This window comes from Anastrepha obliqua, chromosome 1 (assembly GCF_027943255.1).
Source record: "Anastrepha obliqua isolate idAnaObli1 chromosome 1, idAnaObli1_1.0, whole genome shotgun sequence".
NCBI classification, from domain to species: domain Eukaryota; kingdom Metazoa; phylum Arthropoda; class Insecta; order Diptera; family Tephritidae; genus Anastrepha; species Anastrepha obliqua.
The window spans coordinates 57,671,659-57,692,003 of NC_072892.1; the positions used below are offsets into that span (position 1 = coordinate 57,671,659).

Sequence of the window (20,345 nt, forward strand, 5' to 3'; positions counted from 1 at the left end):
TTTGATTTTTTATAAATTTTATATTCTAATCTACCACTGCGTTCAAAGAAACACGGCATCTTACAAAGTTTTGACTATTTATTTTTCTTGTTTTTATAATTTTTTATCTATTTTTAAATTTATTTTTGCTTTTTTTCTTAATGTTTTTTTTTTTGTTATAAGCTTTGTACAAAATTAAAAAAAAAATGAAAATTTCGAAGTGTTTAATTAGAGTTTTTAGGAAAATATGACTCAAAATTTGCACTGATTTTTGATTAAGTTTTTCCTTGGTTTATATTTAGCAAAATTTCGCTATGCTTTTAATGTGACCACGTCTGTGTGTATGTATGTTTGATTTTTTGCATACCGGCCATATGCGAGTGACGCACTAAACCTATGCGTAGCAAACGAGCACACAAACACAACTGGCTCTAAAAGGTTGTTTTGAACTAGACTTTTTTTTTAACAAAAACTAGTTTCTGCCTGCTATCCTGCTACATCCGCAGGATAATACCAATTATTTTAGTATCCACATATTTCGAATCTTTTCCAATTACATTTATTTTTAACTTAGTATTATGTAGATTAGTAAAATATTTTCAATGGCAAGATACAAAACCAAAAGTATTTTTGCAAAAAGGTGAAAATACCTAAAAAAATACAAAAAAACTGAATGCTTGGAACTTTGAGGCGCACAGTTTACCACATTTGATAATCTTTTATAACTTAAAGCAACTAATTACTTATAACCCGCAGTATGATAATCATACCCTCAAATCGAATTTCAGTAGAATTAAGTTCGAATATTCTCCTACAGATGGTAGAGTAAAGAAAAATGTATGTAGAGAGTAAGCAAACTCAAGTAAGCTAAATTCTAAAAGTAAGCAAAGAAAAATAGAATTTAACCTTAACGTCGTCGAAATTTATTTCTAAACGCTAATAAAAACCATATCCATACGGCTTTACAACAAATTTAGAGAAAACGTCAGCAAGAAGAAACAGCATTATAACAGCAAATAAATAATACAGCATTGCAGAAAAGAACAGGACAAAGTAAACGCGCAGGAAGTATCTACCCAGTCAAATGAGGCATTCACAACCTATCCACGATGTGTTTCTGCTTCTCTGTGTGTGTGTGTGTAGGATTAAATGCCGAAATTATAATATACCTGAGTCACTGGTCGACGTCTGTATGTCTGCATATCAGTACATTCACACATAGAAAAAGTATATCGATACGCAAAAGAGCTCTTCTCTCTTCGGCCTTGCCACTACTCCATACTCCACCATACGTAAATTAACGCTTTCAATTGAAAATACTAACAGCAAAAGCGTTACGTGGCAGCTGGGCTGCAGGATTACGACAAGCCAAACAACACGCAGAGAGTCCTTAGTAGCAGGGATAACTAACAAAAGAAGGCTGCAACCCTAAACTATATACGGCTGTATGAAGAAAGGGCAAACAGGCAAACAGAGGAGCTGGTCCGAGCATGCAACTCCGAAACTAGTTTGTTCACTATATTGAATCCTGTTAAACCGCATTTTGCATTTTGCACATGCGCACCAACCGCCGCAACGTCAACTAGTTTTCGGTGTCGTCCAATAATCATAGGTATTTGACTATAACAATTTTTTCCTCCTAACTATCGCATCTGAAAATTAAATTAAAACAAAAATGTAATCGTACTTTTTCATACGCTCATTAATGAAAATTACCCATTTTTAAGTAGGTATCTAAGTACATAGGTAACCGTATACTTGCAATAGTTTAATGCGTATTTAAATATGTACAATTAATAAATATTACTACTATCAACTAGGAACTGTTGTCGAATTTACCCCAAAGCTGTAAATGTATCTAAAATTGTAATGGATTTTTTTCCTTCTTACCATCTCATATGTATTACAATACTAATTTAAATTTATATGTACTATTTCATATAAAATTTAGCGTTTTTATTATAATCTATTTTATAGTATTTACATATATGTATACATTTTTTTTGGTACTGAGTATTTATTAAAAGTAACTGATCTGTTCGATAACGTTTTTGCTAGAGAACGACCGAACTTCGGTGTCTGCCATATGCCGCTACGAAAGTTCACTTCGATTTCAGCGAAAAAAAGCCGAACATTTAAAAAACAAAAATTGCAAAAATTGTTTTCGGTTTTTGAATATATATTTTTTTTTAATACTGGTATCAAAGCCCACATTTTCTGTCGAAAAAACTGCGTTTGGCCCTTGAAAATGTTCGACTCAGTTTCAACCAAAGTTTCAGCTTTCGGCTTTAAAAATCGATGTTCAGTCGTTCTCTACTTATTTGTTGTTAACAATAATATCCCTGCAGTGCCTTTACTCAAATATGAATATATGCCTTATACCTTTCTGTGAACTTTTTAACAAAATAACTTGAATCGGCATAGAATTTTCTAGCTGTCAAACTTCTTCTTGATTAGCGCTATAACCGCTTACACGATTTTGCCTGAGTTCAACAAAGCGCGCCTATCAAACAGTAAATGCAATATTAAAATTACTAATCCTTCACTGTATCTATACATCGAGAACCCATACTAATAAACGTTGAACTCAAATCAAATAAATTATTTTGTTAAAAGTCCATAAATATTTGCCTATTTCTATATGTGTATGTGTTTAGTGCATTTTAGATGCTCAAAAAAGTCAGTAAGCGTCTTTCAGTTGTAAATTTAATATTGCCTATTTTAGTGTATTACTGTATGTGTAAAATACAATTAAAAAACACATTGAGTGAAGTATGCGTATTGTAAAAAAAATGTATACTTCTGCGCCTATATAAGCATTTCGGGAAGAAATATGTAGTTTATTTATGAAGGGCAGATTTCATAGTGGTGAGCCAATTAATATTGCTGAAGCTTTCATTTTCGGTTCTGCGCAACTGAGCTGATTGGCGAAGGCATTTTTGTTTCTCAAACTTTTTTTAGCTTTGGTTTTTATTAATTACAAACAAATTTGTGATTTAAATTTAATTTTGATTTTAATTTAAAAAATTGCATTTGAGTTTAATTTTAAAAATTATTTTTTTCAAAAAATGGGCTAGTTAATTTGTTATTAATTTTTTTTTTGACAGTCCAAAAATAAAACTTTTTTTAAATACAATTTTAATTTTTTTTTTTTACAAAAAACAAAAAGAAATTTTAATAATTTTTTCATTATAATAATTTTTTGTTTTTGAAAAATTAAAAAATATATATTTTATTTTTATTTATTTATTCGACTAAGATAAATATACAATAATTAAAAAAAAAAAAAATACCGTTAACTAATAGCTATAAGCTAGTAAAAGATTTCTATACATAGTATATAATATATATATTTTTTTTTGTGAAAAACTGTTTTATTTTAGTTTTAGTTATTTTGTTTGCCTTAGCCAAAAATATATGCAATTATTTAAAAAAAAATGCAGTTAACTAGCTATGTACACATAAGCGGGTAAAATAATATACAGTAGAATGGCCAAAAAAGAATTTGTTTTCCTGATGCTACCCTCTAAATTTTTCCTAAGGCAAAAAGCGAGAAACCTTTATGTTTTTTTTTGTTTTGTTTGTTTGTGTTTTTGTTATTTACATTTTTAATTGTTTTTGGTTATTTGTTTTTGCTCTTTTGTGTTTTGTTGTTTTTGGTTATTTGTTTTCTCTTCTGTGTTATGTTTTTTTGGTTGTTTTACTTTCATGTTTTTATTTGTTATTTTTCTTTCAGTTTTTTTTTTAGGTCTTTATTTTTTGTTTATTTATTTGCTTTGGCTTTTTGCTTGTTTTTCATTTGCTTTGGTTTTTTTTTTTTTGTTTTCTTTTGTTTGATTTTTATTTGCTTCTTTTTTTTTATTTTTTATTTGGTTTGGTTTTTTTGTTTATTTTATTTTATTTATTTTTTTTTTTTATTTGCTTTGGTTTTTTTTGTTTATTTGTATTTTTTAGTTGTTTGTACTTTTGTGTTAAGTTTTTTTTATATATAATATTTTGTTTATTTGTTGTTTTTCTTTTTTGTTTTTTTTGTTCCTTTTTTCTTATTTGTATTTTTTAGTTGTTTGTTATTGTTTGTACTTTTATGTTAAGTTTTTTTATATATTTTGTTTATTTGTTGTGTTTCTTTTTTGTTCCTTTTGTTCCTTTTTTTCTTATTTTATTTATTTCTATTTTTTAATTTGCTCGCTCCATAGAACAAATTTAGGGTTTAGCATCAAGCATTTTTTTTTTCTTGTTTTTATTTGCTTCGGGCTACCCCAAGCTACAGTTTCTTCGTTCGCAAGAGTTAACCCTCCACTGTAAAATTAGCCTTAAAAAATTCAAGCCCTTAACTGATCGCCATCCTTAAAACACATTACAGTAATATATGTACGTACATTTAAGAATTTCTATTGTATAAACCATATTACATTTGTTAATATTTACAGCAACAACAGCAAACTAAAGAGAAAAAAATAATGCTTAGACATCGTTAGTATCGCATAAAATAAATGTAACTAATCAAACTGTTGTTTTTACTAAACGGTTATCTCTCATAAAGTTGAGTATTTGAAAAGGATATGCTTCGGAAGCATTAAACTGTGGCTGCTTTTGTAAAAGTGTAAAACACTATTCAATATTTCTTAAGGAAGTGCTGCTTTAGTCGTTCCATTTCCTTAAGGAAAAATTAGCTATGCCTAAACTACGTACAGACAATATTTGAGTGAATTGTGAAGTTAATTACATTTTGTCTTATTTTTTTCCTAATAGTTGTACGTATTTACTATTTAGGGAGTTTATAGTGGGTTAAGGAAATTAAACTTTTCCAATCCAAAAAGTACTAAAATCGTTTTCTCTGTACTACTTTTTTAGAGCAAATAAAGGCTGATGTATAAAATTTTATTAAACTTCTTCGTGTATCGATTTGACGCTTTTTTTATTAATATATTTTAGTCTTATATTAGATTAGTTAAACATTTTGCCTTCCGTTTCAAGCTAATTATCCTGTATTAATGTGTTGCTAATCATTTTAATTTCATACTTTACATTGCTATTATTCATTAATTTTGTAGCGGATGTCATATTTTCTGTTCACTATTGCCAATTTCACATTTGATTCCATTGCACTGTAGTAATAATCGGCATTTAAAATTATTTTCAGATTCCAAAGAACATCTTGATAGTTATTTGTGTGATGACTTTATTCGGAAGTTGTTCTTTGCAGAGAATACTAGGCGCCTATTTTCGTGTTTAATACATGAAACATGTGTTGTTGTTGCTGTAAACAACATAAAAATTTCTTAAAGAAACGTTGGGGAAAAAACTGAGTTTTTATATCTGCATTATAAAGTCCTGCTTAAATCAATTAGCAGTCGGGCATATTTTAGTGGCACAAACTAGACCTTAGTGCGGCTAAGCACCGTCACTTCACATCCTAAAATTGTGTAGAGGAGATTTGTTATGTTGCTGCAACAACAACAAGCCGTCTAAGTCTGGTCTACGCATTTATTTATCGGTAGGCTTAGAAAGCGTGCCGTTTCCTCATGTTTGGGGCAGGGTTAGTTTTTCAGAACGACAAGAACAAGAACAGAGTTGAACAAGAGAGAAAGGAGTGTTTAAATGAAAATTAAATTAAATTTCTTCTATTTCATAGGTGGGTTATTCAAAAGTTATCGAATTTCTCTCTATCTCAGTAATGTTGTACAGCGATTTAGAAAACATATACAAGGTGGCGCAAAATTAATCACCCAATCGGAAGATTTATAATTTTTGCAAATGGCGTCTGAACGCCAATCAACTTTAATGCTTTTGCACTAGACAGTTGCAGTATTACAAACAGACAAGCAATGGAGCGTGTAAAGGTCAAAATAGAAATTTCCAGCATTCAAAATAATTTTATTTTGTGTTGTAAAAAATGTATTTAACCATTCAGGCTCACTGCTCGAAATGCAGGATGTACTAAAAAATTTTTGCGTCCACAATACCTTGCGTCGGCAGGACTTTTACTGTTTATTCTAATGAAAAAGAATGTTACAGGATTACCAAAATTTATTTTTTTATTCTCCTCAAACTTTAACAAAAAACTAACTTATTACGTATTATTCCGCTTTTGGTGATAAGATACCATTTTTGTATTTTTTATAATTTTTTAAATTCATCTTTAATTTATTATTAAAGCGGTGTTACACGGGTTTACACCAAACATTCGCACCGCGGACCACCATTCACCGGATGAACCATTCGCACGCTTGATCCGGAAATCGAGTTAATTTATTAACTAAAATTGGCTTTCCAAGACACGAGGACATTTTTCATTTCATCATTCGAAACTTTCTTGATAACCCATTTTCTTCATTAGTAGCTTGTTTTTTCCTAAAACAGCAGGCTTTCATATATATACTATTATATATATATATAATTGGTTTTTAGTCGAGCTCCTCCTCCTATTTGCGGCGTGCGCCTTGATGCTGTTCCTCAAGTGGAAGGAACACAGTTTTAAGCCGGCTCCGAACGGCAGATATTTTTTACGGTGCAAAAATAAAGTTGAAGTTGGAAATATTTTTGGTTTTTCATAAAAAAATATTGGAACTCGTTTCTCACAAACTATTAGGAAATTTTATTATATTTCATTTCCTATAATTCCTACTAAAATTGTCCGATCATGTACTGAATGTGTCTAAAACTTGTACATAAAATAAAACTTTATTCGATTTTCGGAATCAGCGAGCGATTTTGCAAAGGAACTGGATGGATAGGGGCATCCGGTGTGCAAAAAAAAAACATCAAAATTTATATACCAGTGTTATTATTCATTAGGGGTATTACATTTTGTTTATATTCAAAAATATTTCTTAGTTATAGTCTTTTTCTGGTAGTCAACTACATTTTTATTCGAAATATCATCGCCACCTCCCCTATATTTTATTTCATTTGATTATAGATTTTCTTAGCTAGAAAAACTTAGCAATTTTTATTTCTCTTGCTTTTTAGAAAGCAAAAAAGTATGAGAAAAAGTAAATTAATTGAACTCACATACACATATATACTACATATTTAAGTTGTGTCAATGTTATGCTTTGAAAAGGTGCAAGATTGATAGGTCTAAGTTTTTTGTAGCGTTTTAGTAATACATATGAAGCGAGTATTTTAAAAAACTTAAGTAAATAGCCCAAAAGTGTATTGTTACTAGACGCCAACCGAAGCAATTATCTAGACTAGCTCTCCCTGTATGTATGTATAATACATACACATATACATACATACATATATATAACATATGTACATGCGAATATAACATAGATATTCAAAACTAAACCTGTATAAAATTATTTGTAAATGTTCAAATAACGCAGCTGTTGCTAACTAGTAATAAAGTCTATAAATTGAAAAAATAAATTTATATATACATACATACATACATATAATGTAAATTTATATAAATACTATAATTAGTTTGTACGCTGTTTTCTAACCCATTGAAAAATGTAACTTATTTTTTGTAATTCAAATAAATAATGAATCGTCTAGCTGTAAGTCCCCATGCTTAGATGTAAAATAATCTATTTTCTCATTCTAATTAAATGCAATTGTAAAAACATCGATACGAATTTCTTTACGATAAAAACCTATACACACTGTATTTATGTAATTTCCAAAATCCAAAAATGTTTACTTTGTTACTATTATCGTATATATGTACAGTATGTACTTTTGTAATTGAACCAATGTTTATAAAATAATTGTGTGTTACTGTTATCTTACCACTAAAACGTCCTTAGGACATATGCGTTAACGAATTATCGAGTATTGTGTAAGAGCGCGTTGCTACTTAACTTCTACTCAAGTAAAAAAGAAAGCTTACAGAAATGTAGACATCCTAATATAACAATAAGGTTACAAGCAAAAATTCTGTAGTTTACTGGAGGCGAAGTTGCACATCTCAGTTTTTATGAATTGATAAATGAAAAACCTATACATACGTATATATGCATATCATAGATTGTAAACTAGGCACTAGTTTTAGCTATCATTTTTAGTACTTAACGACACACATACATACACACGTACATATCCATTTTTTCTACAATTATCCAAAGTTTTTGTTATGTAGCGATCCATTGATCGACAGGCAAGACTTATGCGAATCTCCTTGTTATTTGTTATTATTTGAGCGTGTATGTGCAAGTATTGTGCGCGTGTGTGCGCATACGTGTAAATATCGCATAGAAGAGTTTTAGTGACCGACGGTTTATCGATTTTTTATTTTGTTTTAGAAATTTTTTAATTTGTCTATTTTTGTATGTAGGCCACCAATCCTCTTTAGTCCCAAGCTGTTTTGCTTTTGCCTTTCGAATATTTTTAGTTTCCGAAGATTTTCGATTACCGCCGAAAAGTCGACTTTATTTTACCTATTGCTTAGGCCATTTTATTTCATACACCCATACTAAATATCATAGAAAATATATTAGTACAAAAAAAAAACATATTTTCGCTTCCATTTAGCACTTGTTAGCGTTTCGAAATTGGGATACATAAAACGTACCTACTATGTGTAGAGTATGGTTTTTGCAGCGGATTGTCCAATGCTTTTCTTTACATCGGCGACAGAAAATGCATATAAATTAATTCTTTTAGTGCTTGTTTGAAAGCGATTAGTTAACTAGAATGGAGGTGTATCTTTAGCACGATTTGAAATTAAAACTGTTTGATACAAAAATTTTGTGCAGTAATAATAAATCGTCCATAAATTGAAAATGCTTCACACAAAAATTTTGCGGAATAATAATTAGTTGTACATAAACTCAACCTCGCAGACATATAGCAGTAGATTTATTGCCTCATCATGTAATTCGAGGTCTTGTCACATTTTCGCGTGAAATGGAAATTTTAAATTAAATATTGCATACTTTTGCACACGGCATGAAAGTTAACTGCCGTAAGTTAGGGCCCTTTGGTCATACGAGAATCGCCCAAAAAATGGTCTTCCAAAACAAGTATGTCGCTGGTTCTTATTCACTATGAACGTCGTTATCGTGTGAACTACGTTCATTAAAAAAATAAAAATTGACAAAATGGCGGACGTTCACAGTTGAAAAACAGTTTTTATACCCCTTCTTTGACCTTAAAAATACTACAATTTTTTTTCCGAATGATCGTAGTTCACACGATAACGACATCAATTCTACGTCGTTTAAATTTTATTCCATCAAAATCCGGCTATATCCGTATCCATTGTCCATGTGAAGGCCTTTTTTTTAAGGCTGACAACTCTTTGAACGAACCTCGTATGGCCGAAAATGTTTTTTTTTATTTTTTAACAATGCATCAAAAAATAAAATACTGAAAACGGAAATAAAAAATCTTTTTTTTTTTGTTTCCGTTTAAGAAGAAACTCCAGAAAAACGCCTACTCAAATGAGGCGAGGGCCTTAAATAGTAGTCTATTATATACCCACCTAAATGTGACCCGATTTCGAGTTTAGTTCATAAACAAAGGCCGTAAAATTTATTTGCTCACAGTTCTCTGTCGAGAAAATATAAAAAGCTATAAGTGCCTTAAATTATACCTCAAATGCACAATTCAGTATATTATTTAAGTGCTAATATTACACAATTTGTGCCAGACAACTGTTATTTGAGCTATGAGCGTTCCTTTATTATTTTGTAAAATGGTTAATCACATAATAGATATGCCTGGATTAATTACCCTAAAATTCAATAAAATCATCAACTTTATTTGAAAAAATAAACTAAATCTAAGTATTTAACCGATTGGTGGGCAATTGTTCGATCACACTTTGCAAGTTCAACATTTGGGCAAAGTTTTTGATCGTTGATCCTACTTAATTGAAGCCTTCTAAATTTCAAAGCATACCTCATTTCGCCAGATTGGCTGTAGTTATCTAGATAACGGTACTTGAAAATTTACTATACATATGGGAACGGATGAATATGAAAATTAAAATGTGCTTTCCTGAACTTGGTGTTTTAGATCTATAAATTATAACTTCATTCCTCATTGCCTAAACAACTCAGTTCAATTGCTGACTAATTAGTGTTTTGTTTAAGCAAAATTTTTGTCTTAGTGATTTGTAATGCATTCTCAATTAGTTAACTAATCGCCTAGCCTTAGGTATAGACTTGTAAACTTGGTGTATGTATAGATTTTGCGTCTAGGTTATGATTGAGTGTTGGTTGACTTATTGACTATTGATTGATGATTTATTTACAACTGCCAATACATAAGTAAAACGTTTTTATCGTCTCTTCTTCTTCGAATAATATTGATTTTCCTGCATACAATCCGTTGATTTATCTTTCCTACCTACATATTAAATATTTGTATCATCTAAAAAAATATATATATTCAAATGTATAATTGCAATTTAATTATACTCGTAACTCTAAAACTACTTGAGTACAAAAAAAAGAACAAATTGCCTAGTGTTGATTTGAATTTACTTGAATTGCTCTTGCATACTACAGTTGTACGATTTAGTTGAAATTAGTTGCAGCAAATGTTTTTAAACAAATGTATTTCTTTGAAACTTAGTAGTTCTCGTATGCCTATACCCCTTTTTTCCTGCAAGTTTACTAATATAATTTAATTTGGCTTTTTTTTTCGGCGCCACCTTACCATCATGCTGCCTCCTGTTGCCTCCTGTTGCGGTTGTTGTGACTTACAGCGCAGTCGCGGTTTTGGTTTCATCACATTCCAAGAGCCCTGTAGCGTGGACAAAGTCCTACAGGTGCCCATACATACACTGGATGGCAAGAAAATCGATCCCAAGCATGCTACACCCAAGAATCGCCCACGTCAGGCTAATAAGACAAAGAAGATTTTTGTTGGCGGCGTCTCGCAAGATACTTCCGCCGACGAGGTGAAAGCCTATTTCAATCAGTTTGGCACCGTCGAAGAGACAGTCATGTTGATGGATCAACAAACGAAACGTCATCGCGGTTTCGGTTTTGTCACATTCGAGAACGAGGATGTCGTGGATCGTGTTTGTGAGATACATTTCCATACCATTAAAAACAAGAAGGTCGAATGCAAGAAAGCCCAACCAAAGGAGGCTGTCACACCAGCTGCCGCCCAATTGCTGCAGAAACGTATTATGTTGAGCACATTAGGCGTGCCCATACCGACCGCACCGGGCCAGTTGATTGGCACACGCGCAGGCGTCACCACCATGAGTTCATTAGCCATGTTGCAAGCGCCGTCAACATTACAATTGCATGCCGCCAGTGGCGCTGCTGCCGCCGCCGCTGCACAACAGGCTGCGCTCATCTCGCAGTCACCCTTCCAAGTACAAAATGCCGCCGCCGCTGCTGCAGTAGCCGCCAATCCAGCTAGCTTTGGCAAATTGCTTACCACATATCCACAGGCCTTGCACAGCGTCAGGTGAGTGTTTGATGAGAGTGTACAATGCAGTTAAATATATCCTAATTATTCCATTTTCGTTTTTTTTCTTTATGCAACAGATATGCACCCTATCCCATTCCCACGAGCGCTGCTGCCGCCAATGCTTTGGTGCAGGCGCAACAGCAACATGTTGCGGCACAACAGCAACAGCATGCGAATGCTGCCGCCGCCGCTCAACAGCAACACACTGCCCACGCTGCCGCCGCCGCTGCAGCACAGCAGCATAACGCCGCCAACACACAAAACGTGGCCGCCGCACAGAATGCACATAATGCGCTCGCCGTCGCCGGTCCCGCCGCCGGAGCGAGCGCACATGGCGCACAAGCGGCACATCATCCACTGGCAGCAGCCGCCGCACAACAGGCAGCACTCGTCGCTGGCAATCCCTTGAGTGCGGCTGCCAATCCATATCAGAGCTATACGCTAACCAATGTAGACATGTCCAGCTTTCAGGGAGTCGACTGGAGCCAAGTGTATGGCATGGGCATGTACGTCTAAACAAAGCACCCATCATTTATTTGAGGAAGTCGTATGTTGAAGCTAACGAATGGGGAAATTTTTAAGCAAATAAGGAGTGCAGAAGGAAATACTCTTAACTTAAAAATATTTATAAATATATGAATAGAATTAAATGAATATAATTAATGCTCACGACAACGGCATAAACGCCAAACAGGAGTTTAAATACGCAGCATGCACATACTCGTGACACACCGGAGGATAATTCATTGGCGTTGTGTGTGTGTGTGTGTGCGTGCGTTACAACATTACTACAACGACTTGTGATACATATGTACATACAAGTGTGTGTTATATGTGAGCGCACGAGCGAAATGAATTTGTTAATTTAATGAGATGCTAACTAATACATTTTTCGTTTTCAATATTACTTTGAATTCAATAAAAAAAAAACAAAATAAAAAAAAAGATAAACTGAATGGAAAAACACTAAAAATGTGTATAAAATGCTTATTAATACTTAGTTACCATGTAAACTGTAAGCGCGTGCGCTTTTTCGCTAGGTTAATACCTTAAGGAAACGTAGAATGCGCGTTTCCAAGTACATACATATTAAAGACAGCAATAAATTTGAAGGAATGCGCAATGAATGAAGAAGGGAAATGATGCAAAAAACAATTGAGGTTTACTTCTGTATGTTTTCACTGCTTGATAAAACACCAACTAATAATTTTCGATAAGCTATGAAGTAAAATGTTAAAAACAAAAAAAGAACTTAAACAAAGAAATTTGTGTGTTTTCTTATAAGTATTTAATTTAATTCACCGACAAAAGACAAACTCTAAATGCGCTAAAACTCTAAAAGTAAATATTAAAAGCTCGAAAGATGCACTTCTTCAACGCGCATAAAAATGAAATAAGAAAGCAAGAATGCATATTAATACACACATACATATACATACATATATTTAGTTATAAGTGACTCAAAGCAATGAATATATGAATACATGAAAAGAAAGCGCGTATTTTTTTAGTGGCTGCGAATTGCAACTTAGATGCACATTCGCGCGCGCAGCAACAGTAATTTGTCAATTTCGCAACTGCAGCAATATGTATTAGCAGACGAAGAAGAAGAAAAAAAAAATTAAAATTGTGTATATGCAATTGCTAAACAAATACCGGTATTAAGTATTATATAATTTTTCAGTGCGCATGAAGCGTGGCGTTACATTTACGTTTGCGCCGAAAACCGCGGAGCGCATGTACTCGGAAGATATTGTGGAAATGTTGAAAACAATAAAAAAAACAAATACCATATAAATATATCTAATTTTAAGAGCATATAAGCCGAACATTGTAGACAGTAGTGAAAAAAGCTAACAGGATTCCCTACAAATGTTATGTTTAACTTAAAACCGAGTTGCAGGCAAAATTACAAAAACAAAAGGAATATACAATTTAAAAATCTTATATTAGTAGAACTTAACACAACAAAAAAAAAATTAAAAAAAAAAACAAATATATATATATATAATATATAAAACAAGAAATGCATATAACAATAATTATAAATAATGAGAATTAGAATTTTTAAACCACCGACTTGATTGCGTTTAATTTAGATAAACATGACAACAAAACATAATACATATAACATACATACATACATACATACATACATACAACTTAATGCATACATACCGTACATACCAACAACATAGCATATGTACATAAATAATTAGTGTGCACGCAACCCAAGGAAAAGGGGACAAACGCAAAAAATGTGTGACTACTGTTCACGCAGAATCATACCCACTTACATACTCGTATAAGTAAGCAAGAAAAATCGGAAAACCAACGGTCGAAAGTTACAATCTAAATCCCAAAAAGATTACTATGTGCTCTTATCGCACATTGCGTGCATATTTGCTGGATGAAAAGACCGACAACTCCTCTTGACTATACACTGTCGACGGCAAAAGAAAGTGTACACCAGATAATGCTAAGTATTGACTATTTATTTATTAAATATTTTTAAATGTTATTAGTCAGATTGATAATAAAAAAAAGTATTTATTTATTTTGTAATTTCAATTATTTTTCTTACAAAATATAGTTCCATACTACAACAAGAACCATGTAAAGAAAAGTTTCGTACTTTGTATAAAATTTGTAAAACTTCGGCAAATTTTCATTGACAATTCAAACTTTTTATTCAGAATTTTTAGAAAAATTTCGGGTATGCAGTTTTATATACAACTGAATTTTTGATATAATAAAATGCAAGTTTCAAGAGGTTCAAATTATCTTTGCATAAAAATGAGCTATAAAATTTCCTACTTTAACATTTGTGCAAATTTTCATACTTGAAATTTTTTCAGAAATTTTGAGGAAATTTATATTAATTTTTGCACAAAGTTTGAAAGTTTGCATTATCTGGGTTTTGTTGCAGTATGAACTATACTTTTGTATAAAATTAATGAAAATTAAAAAATAAATAAATAAACATGGTGCACATTTTCCTTCGAAAAAGGGTTGATTTTGACGTTCCCACGACAGTCGGTGCTACTTTAACTGCACGAGCCGAATTTATATCCGGCGAAGAAGTGGCACTCCAGCAGCATTTCCCATACATGTATGGAAAATGTTTATACTACAACGACAACAAGCATCGATTTTGAAAATAAAACTAAGCTTTTTCATCCTGCTTGTCCGTATCAAAAAGTTGTCGAAGCCATGTTTTAAGTTACATGCATTTAATGGCATGGGTCACAAGTCAACGAAATTTTTGTATTACTGCATGAAGCATGTCGCAAAAGTTGCATTTTTGTGAACTGATTGCTTGCCATTAATTAAAAATATTCAGCGAAATATTTTCGCGGTGCTATTCTAGTGCTAGGTTATTGTGAATTGAAAGTGAAAGAAACCTTTCAAACTTGATTAGAACTTCTATGTGCTTTCTATTCGAAACTATTCAGAAGACAGTCCGTAAATGTTCTGCATCTTCTAAAGTAGCTACAGTTTGAAATAGAAAATAATAACTGCACACATTGTTGTCTTTTTGGGATTTTCGTACTGCAAATACACGACTGCTCTATCAACGCGACAAAAAAAAAACAAAAAAACAAGAAAGCAAAAATATACATACACATGCGTATGCATCACATACCACTTACGCACTAATCTATGTATATCTTCACTCAACATACACACAACCCTCTTCAAGCTACTTAAATTAAAAAAGAAGAAATTTATATCTTAACATTACTAAAACCTGCTATACACACACCCACACATATTTCTTTCTATAGAACTCCGTTCGCAATCAGCTGTTAACGCATACGCTCGCTGCTTATTACATTTTCAAACATAAGTTGCTTAGAAAAACTTCAGTAAACCTGTATATTCATTCTGTATATAATTTCAAAAATTATAAAATGCATTCTAATACCACCATCTCAACTATGTTAAACAAAAAATTGTATTGTATTTGTATTTAGAGTGCTTAGTTCAGTGTTTTCTTTTATTGAATTTTAATCAAACTTTAGTTTAGTACTTAAAAATGTATGAATATAATAAATATCGTAATTGCTTGCCCCATTATTTCTTGAAATTAATAATTAAAACAATACATGCATACATACATACATGCATATGTATGTGATTGACGCCCAATTGTAAAACAAATAGTACGAAAATTAAGTGCGTATCCATACATAAATATTATTAACTATTGCGTAGTAGCATAAATATAAATGTTAAAAGCCGCTCGAAAACGAAGCGAAATTAAATGCATTCGATTTTGATTATTATTTTTGAAATAGATTTATTATTATTATTATTATTATTATTAAATATTAAGTTGTAGTGCATTTAATTAGTGCTGCTGCGCAGTTTTGCTTAGATTTGCACGATTTAATTTTTTATTAATTAATTAGTTGATTTTTATTTCGTTACTAGCAGTAGCATTTATTTTTTTCTTGCCTTCTAACACTGATTGTACTTAACAATAAAGGATTTATCGCGTCGCCTCGTAAAAGAGTAAAATGAGAGCTTCTAAATTTTCTGCATCTAAATGTTGCTCACGTTAGTTTGGCAACACTTTGCATTTGCTTAGCAACACTCTCGGTCGCTTAGCAACACATCTCATTGCATTCGCTTGATTACGTCAGGCACACAGTAATTGTAGTTGGCAACATATTGCACCGAACAATGTTGCGCAATATTGTTGCGGCATCCAACGAACAGGTACAATGTTGATTTACCCTGACAGCATTGCTGCTGATTAAATTTTAAACGCCCAAGGTAGAGTTGACGCACAGGAATGCGACTCGAATTTTTCTAGATACAGGGTGTTCATTTCAAATACTACTAACACTTCGCCAAAACGTAGACTACATCAACTTTCCAGTCCTCCAATGTCTAGCCGTTGACAGCGGTAACTTGCAAAGTTTATAGAATAGGCTAGGATAGGGGGTAAATGGCAGCCCTTGCGAGTGATTCCACTTGGACAAAGAAACAAAATACTAAATGCAAAATTTATAAGTTAAAGTAGTATTTAATCAAAACTAATCACGTGATTAATTAAAAAAAAGCAAGAAAATTTAATAGTAAAATTCTCTGAGAATCCAGACGCCCAAAACTGCTCAGTAAGTCGCAGCGGAAATGTTGCTTGGCATTTGTGTACACAGGAAATGAGGCCAGCATTGGATTTAAGTTTAAAATTCGGTGTAGTGCCACTTTCTTGATGATGATGCGCCTGGCACTTGCCACGAACTAGCGGAACTACTGGATTTATATTCGACGAAGGATGTGTTAATCCAGGAATGTTTGCGCTGTTACAACACCAATAATAAAGCTGCTAAAGCAAATATTGCGAGAAAATATAATTTGTTTTTCTTTTTTGATAAAAATATATTTATCTACAATGTAGATTCCATCCATATATGAGCGCATCCGAGAACTTTTCTCATTAGAGTATGAAATTTGGATTCAAGTTAAAAAAATATAAGGCTTTTGCAGTATAATTCAGTGAAATTTCGTATTTAATTTAAAACTTTGTTTGCCCTTAATTTTTTAGATCTTGCTTTTTTACTCATCTACCAGGCACGCTATGAAATCCTCTTATATACTTTTTTATGAATAACACTCTGAATTAAAAGTGTTGGTACAAGTTATGCATTTTAGCAAGAAAAATAATTAAATTTTTTTTTTTAATTTTTTAATATTTTTTATGCAATTAACTTTAAGCTTTTCGACGTAAAATATTCACATACCACATTTATTAGGAATCACTAAAATGATTTGTAGTTTTTATTATAATTAAAAATAGTGTTTAAAGGTATTAATTGATTTTTGATTTTTTAATAATAATTTACTTTGTACAAGTAGCTATAAAACAAATATGATTACATACATGCACACATGCACACAAATATCATCGACATCAATGAGGAAATTACAAGGCTCTTAATAGAAGTACATACTTACATTTAAATCGCTCATAACTAATAAATACTTAGTGATTAAAAAGTTATAATTTTTTATCGTCATAATTTGCCAAAATGTACAAATATTCTTTGACATTTCGGCAGCAAAAAGTATTACTAGCTTAATTTTGCGACCGTGCACGCATTGTGAGGTTAGTTCTGTACCAATCTCATTCATATATGATAGTGCATCGGTATGCCTCATTTGCAAACATTTAGTCCCAATTAAGAAGGGGTTTTCAGTTAAAAAAAATAAAAAATCTTTAACTCAATTCCCACTATCTGCTGTTTGACAAACTGAAATCGCTTACTTTCTCTTTGCTTCTCACTTGCCCTGTCATGGCTTTGACCTCAACGGTATATGCACATTTATCATTTTTATTTTATTTTTATCATAAGCAATAAGAAATTTCTTTATAGTCAATTTTGGTACAATTCAGTCCATATAAATTTTGCCTAACTCTTGATTAATTAATTAATTATTTATAATTTCTACATAACATTTTTGTGTATAAGTTTTTAGTCTTATATTTCTAAATTTCTTTCGTATAGTCCTACACATGCATCGATTGCTGGCGTTGAGCAAAGATAATGTTTTTATATTTCGAATTTAGTGAGCGAAGGATATTTTATCTTTATTTTTAAGTATTGAGTAATGAATTGGCACGGAAATATATTTTTTGTATATATTTTTTTCATTTATTTGAAGCCCAAAAATACGCTCAGTTACTGCTGTTTAAATCTGTTTTTAATACTATTAGTAGCCAGAATAAAACGTAGAAATAGTTTTTTGAGACACGTAAAATTGCCCATTTTCGGGGGCAAACTCAAACTCACATTGAAGTATTGAAGAAAATTTAATACTAAAATTTTGTTAGCAAGTTTAAAATGTAGTACCAAAATATTGATAACTTGTTTAATTTAGTACTAAAATTTTCTTAGTAAATACCGGAGATTTTAAAGTGAACATGGAAATTTAGTACTAAAATATTGATAAAAATGTATTCCAAAAGTTCATTTCTAAAATTTTATTAGCAAATATTACTAGTATCTATGCTAGTATATGATAATTAAAGGTTTGCGCTAAAAATTTAGTTCTAAATTTTAAGAAAACAATTCACTCATTTTGGAATTTGAACTTAAAGAAACTAATTTAGTACCAAAATATTATTAATTATTGTTTGAAAAGTTCCGTTCGAAAAAAAGTTTGTGCTGAAAATTTAGATGTAAATTTGGAGAAAACAATTCATTCATTTCAAATTCAAATAAAATCTCTTGATATATAAAATTTTGCTGAAAAGTATTGGAGATTTTAATTCAGAGAAAAAAATTAGTATCAAAATATTTATAAAAACTTGTCCAATTTAGTACTATCATTTTGTTAGCAGTTACTGGAGATTTAAATTTAAAAAGGTTCATTTCGTACCAAAATATTAATAAAAATTCAAGGCGATAATTTTGCTAATATTTGATGTGGAGGTTTTGGTAAAAATTTAGTACTAAACTTTTGCTGACAAAAAGTGAAGATTTTAATTTAAAGAAGTTAATTGGGTACCAAAATATTGACAAACATTTGTTCTACAAACTCACATTGAAGTATTGAAGAAAATTTAATACTAAAATGTTGTTAGCAAGTTTAAAATGTAGTACCAAAACATTGATAACTTGTTTAATTTATATTAGTTCTAAAATTTTCTTAGTAAATATCGGAGATTCTAAAGTGAACATGGAAATTTAGTACTAAAATATTGATAAAAATGTATTCTAAAAGTTCACTTCGAAAATTTTATTAGCAAATATTACTAGTATCTATGCTAGTATATGATAATTAAAGGTTTGCGCTAAAAATTTAGTTCTAAATTTTAAGAAAACAATTCACTCATTTTGGAATTTGAACTTAAAGAAACTAATTTAGTACCAAAATATTAATAAAATTTTATTCTAAGAGGTCAGTTCGAAAATTTTACTGCCAATTAATGCCGAAGTGTTGATAAAAATTTGGTACAAATACTGGAGATTTAAATTTAAAAAAGTTAATTTGGTACGAAAATATTGACCAAAATGTATCCTTCAAACTCAATTCGAAAATGTTTCTCTCTTAAAGTATTCATAAAAATTAATACTAAAATTTCGTGAGCGAATAATGGAGATTTTAATTGAAAAAAATTAGTACCAAAATATTGATTAGAACTTGTATAATTCAGCACTAAAATTTTGTTAGCAAATATATTACTAAAGAATTTAATTTAATACTAAAATTTAGTACCAAAATATTGATACAAATTTGTTCTAAAAATTCAGTTCGAAATTTTTATTAGTAAATACTATCAGGATTTAATATCAAAAGTTTGTGCTAAAAATGTAGAACTAAAATTTTAAGAAAACCATCTTCATTTGCTAACAAAATCACTTGATGCTCTATTTGTTAGAACATTTTTGTTGTAAAATACGGTGAAATGGAAAGGTGACTTTCCTTTGCTTTTTTACGTATGAGGGAGTTGAAAATGCCTAATGCATCATCAAAGCTACCGTCGCAACAATGGTATGTCCGGAAACTAAAAAAATCCACCTCTTTTGGAACCGTTAGCTATGTTTCGAGTCATTACATTATCTGGATATTACGCATCATTTGTGCGGAGTTATTCACAAAATAAGAATAAATATCTCGCCCTCGACAACTCTTGCACCATCTCGCACTGCATTCACTGTGCGGGATAATTTGGCCAAAAACACGCCCACCATACATATAAAGCTCTCGTACTTCGTATGCCGAACTTCTGGCTATTTAACTTAGCTCTTGAAAGAAATTCAATGTAAATCGCTGTGTGAAGGCCGTTCAGAAAGTCGAGGGAGTCGTGAAGGGAGGGAACCAGACTTGATTCTGGAATTTTTTACGAGTAGTGTTTTTATATGACCATTATTTAGATAAGAGTGTAAATATCAGACTTACTTCTTAAAATATATTTCTTAAAAATGTCATCTAAAGGTATATAAATCAAGGTTAAAAAAATTAAT

General features: G+C 31.3%; 2 protein-coding genes across 5 annotated transcripts in view; one reads left to right on the plus strand and one right to left on the minus strand.

Moving 5' to 3' along the window:
• The window catches only part of LOC129239487 (poly(U)-binding-splicing factor PUF60), a 114,242-nt gene extending 101,383 nt beyond the window's left edge, over positions 1 to 12,859 (plus strand). For both annotated transcript variants that reach the window (XM_054875010.1, XM_054875003.1), the window contains 2 exons: positions 10,646 to 11,361; positions 11,442 to 12,859. In XM_054875010.1, the coding sequence (XP_054730985.1) occupies positions 10,646 to 11,361; positions 11,442 to 11,880 (1,155 nt within the window). In that variant the 3' untranslated portion in view covers positions 11,881 to 12,859. The remainder of the gene's footprint in view (positions 1 to 10,645; positions 11,362 to 11,441) is intronic.
• Positions 1 to 20,345, minus strand: part of LOC129239500 (uncharacterized) — a 108,340-nt gene that overhangs the window by 8,584 nt on the left and 79,411 nt on the right. The gene's annotated exons all lie outside the window — the stretch shown is intronic.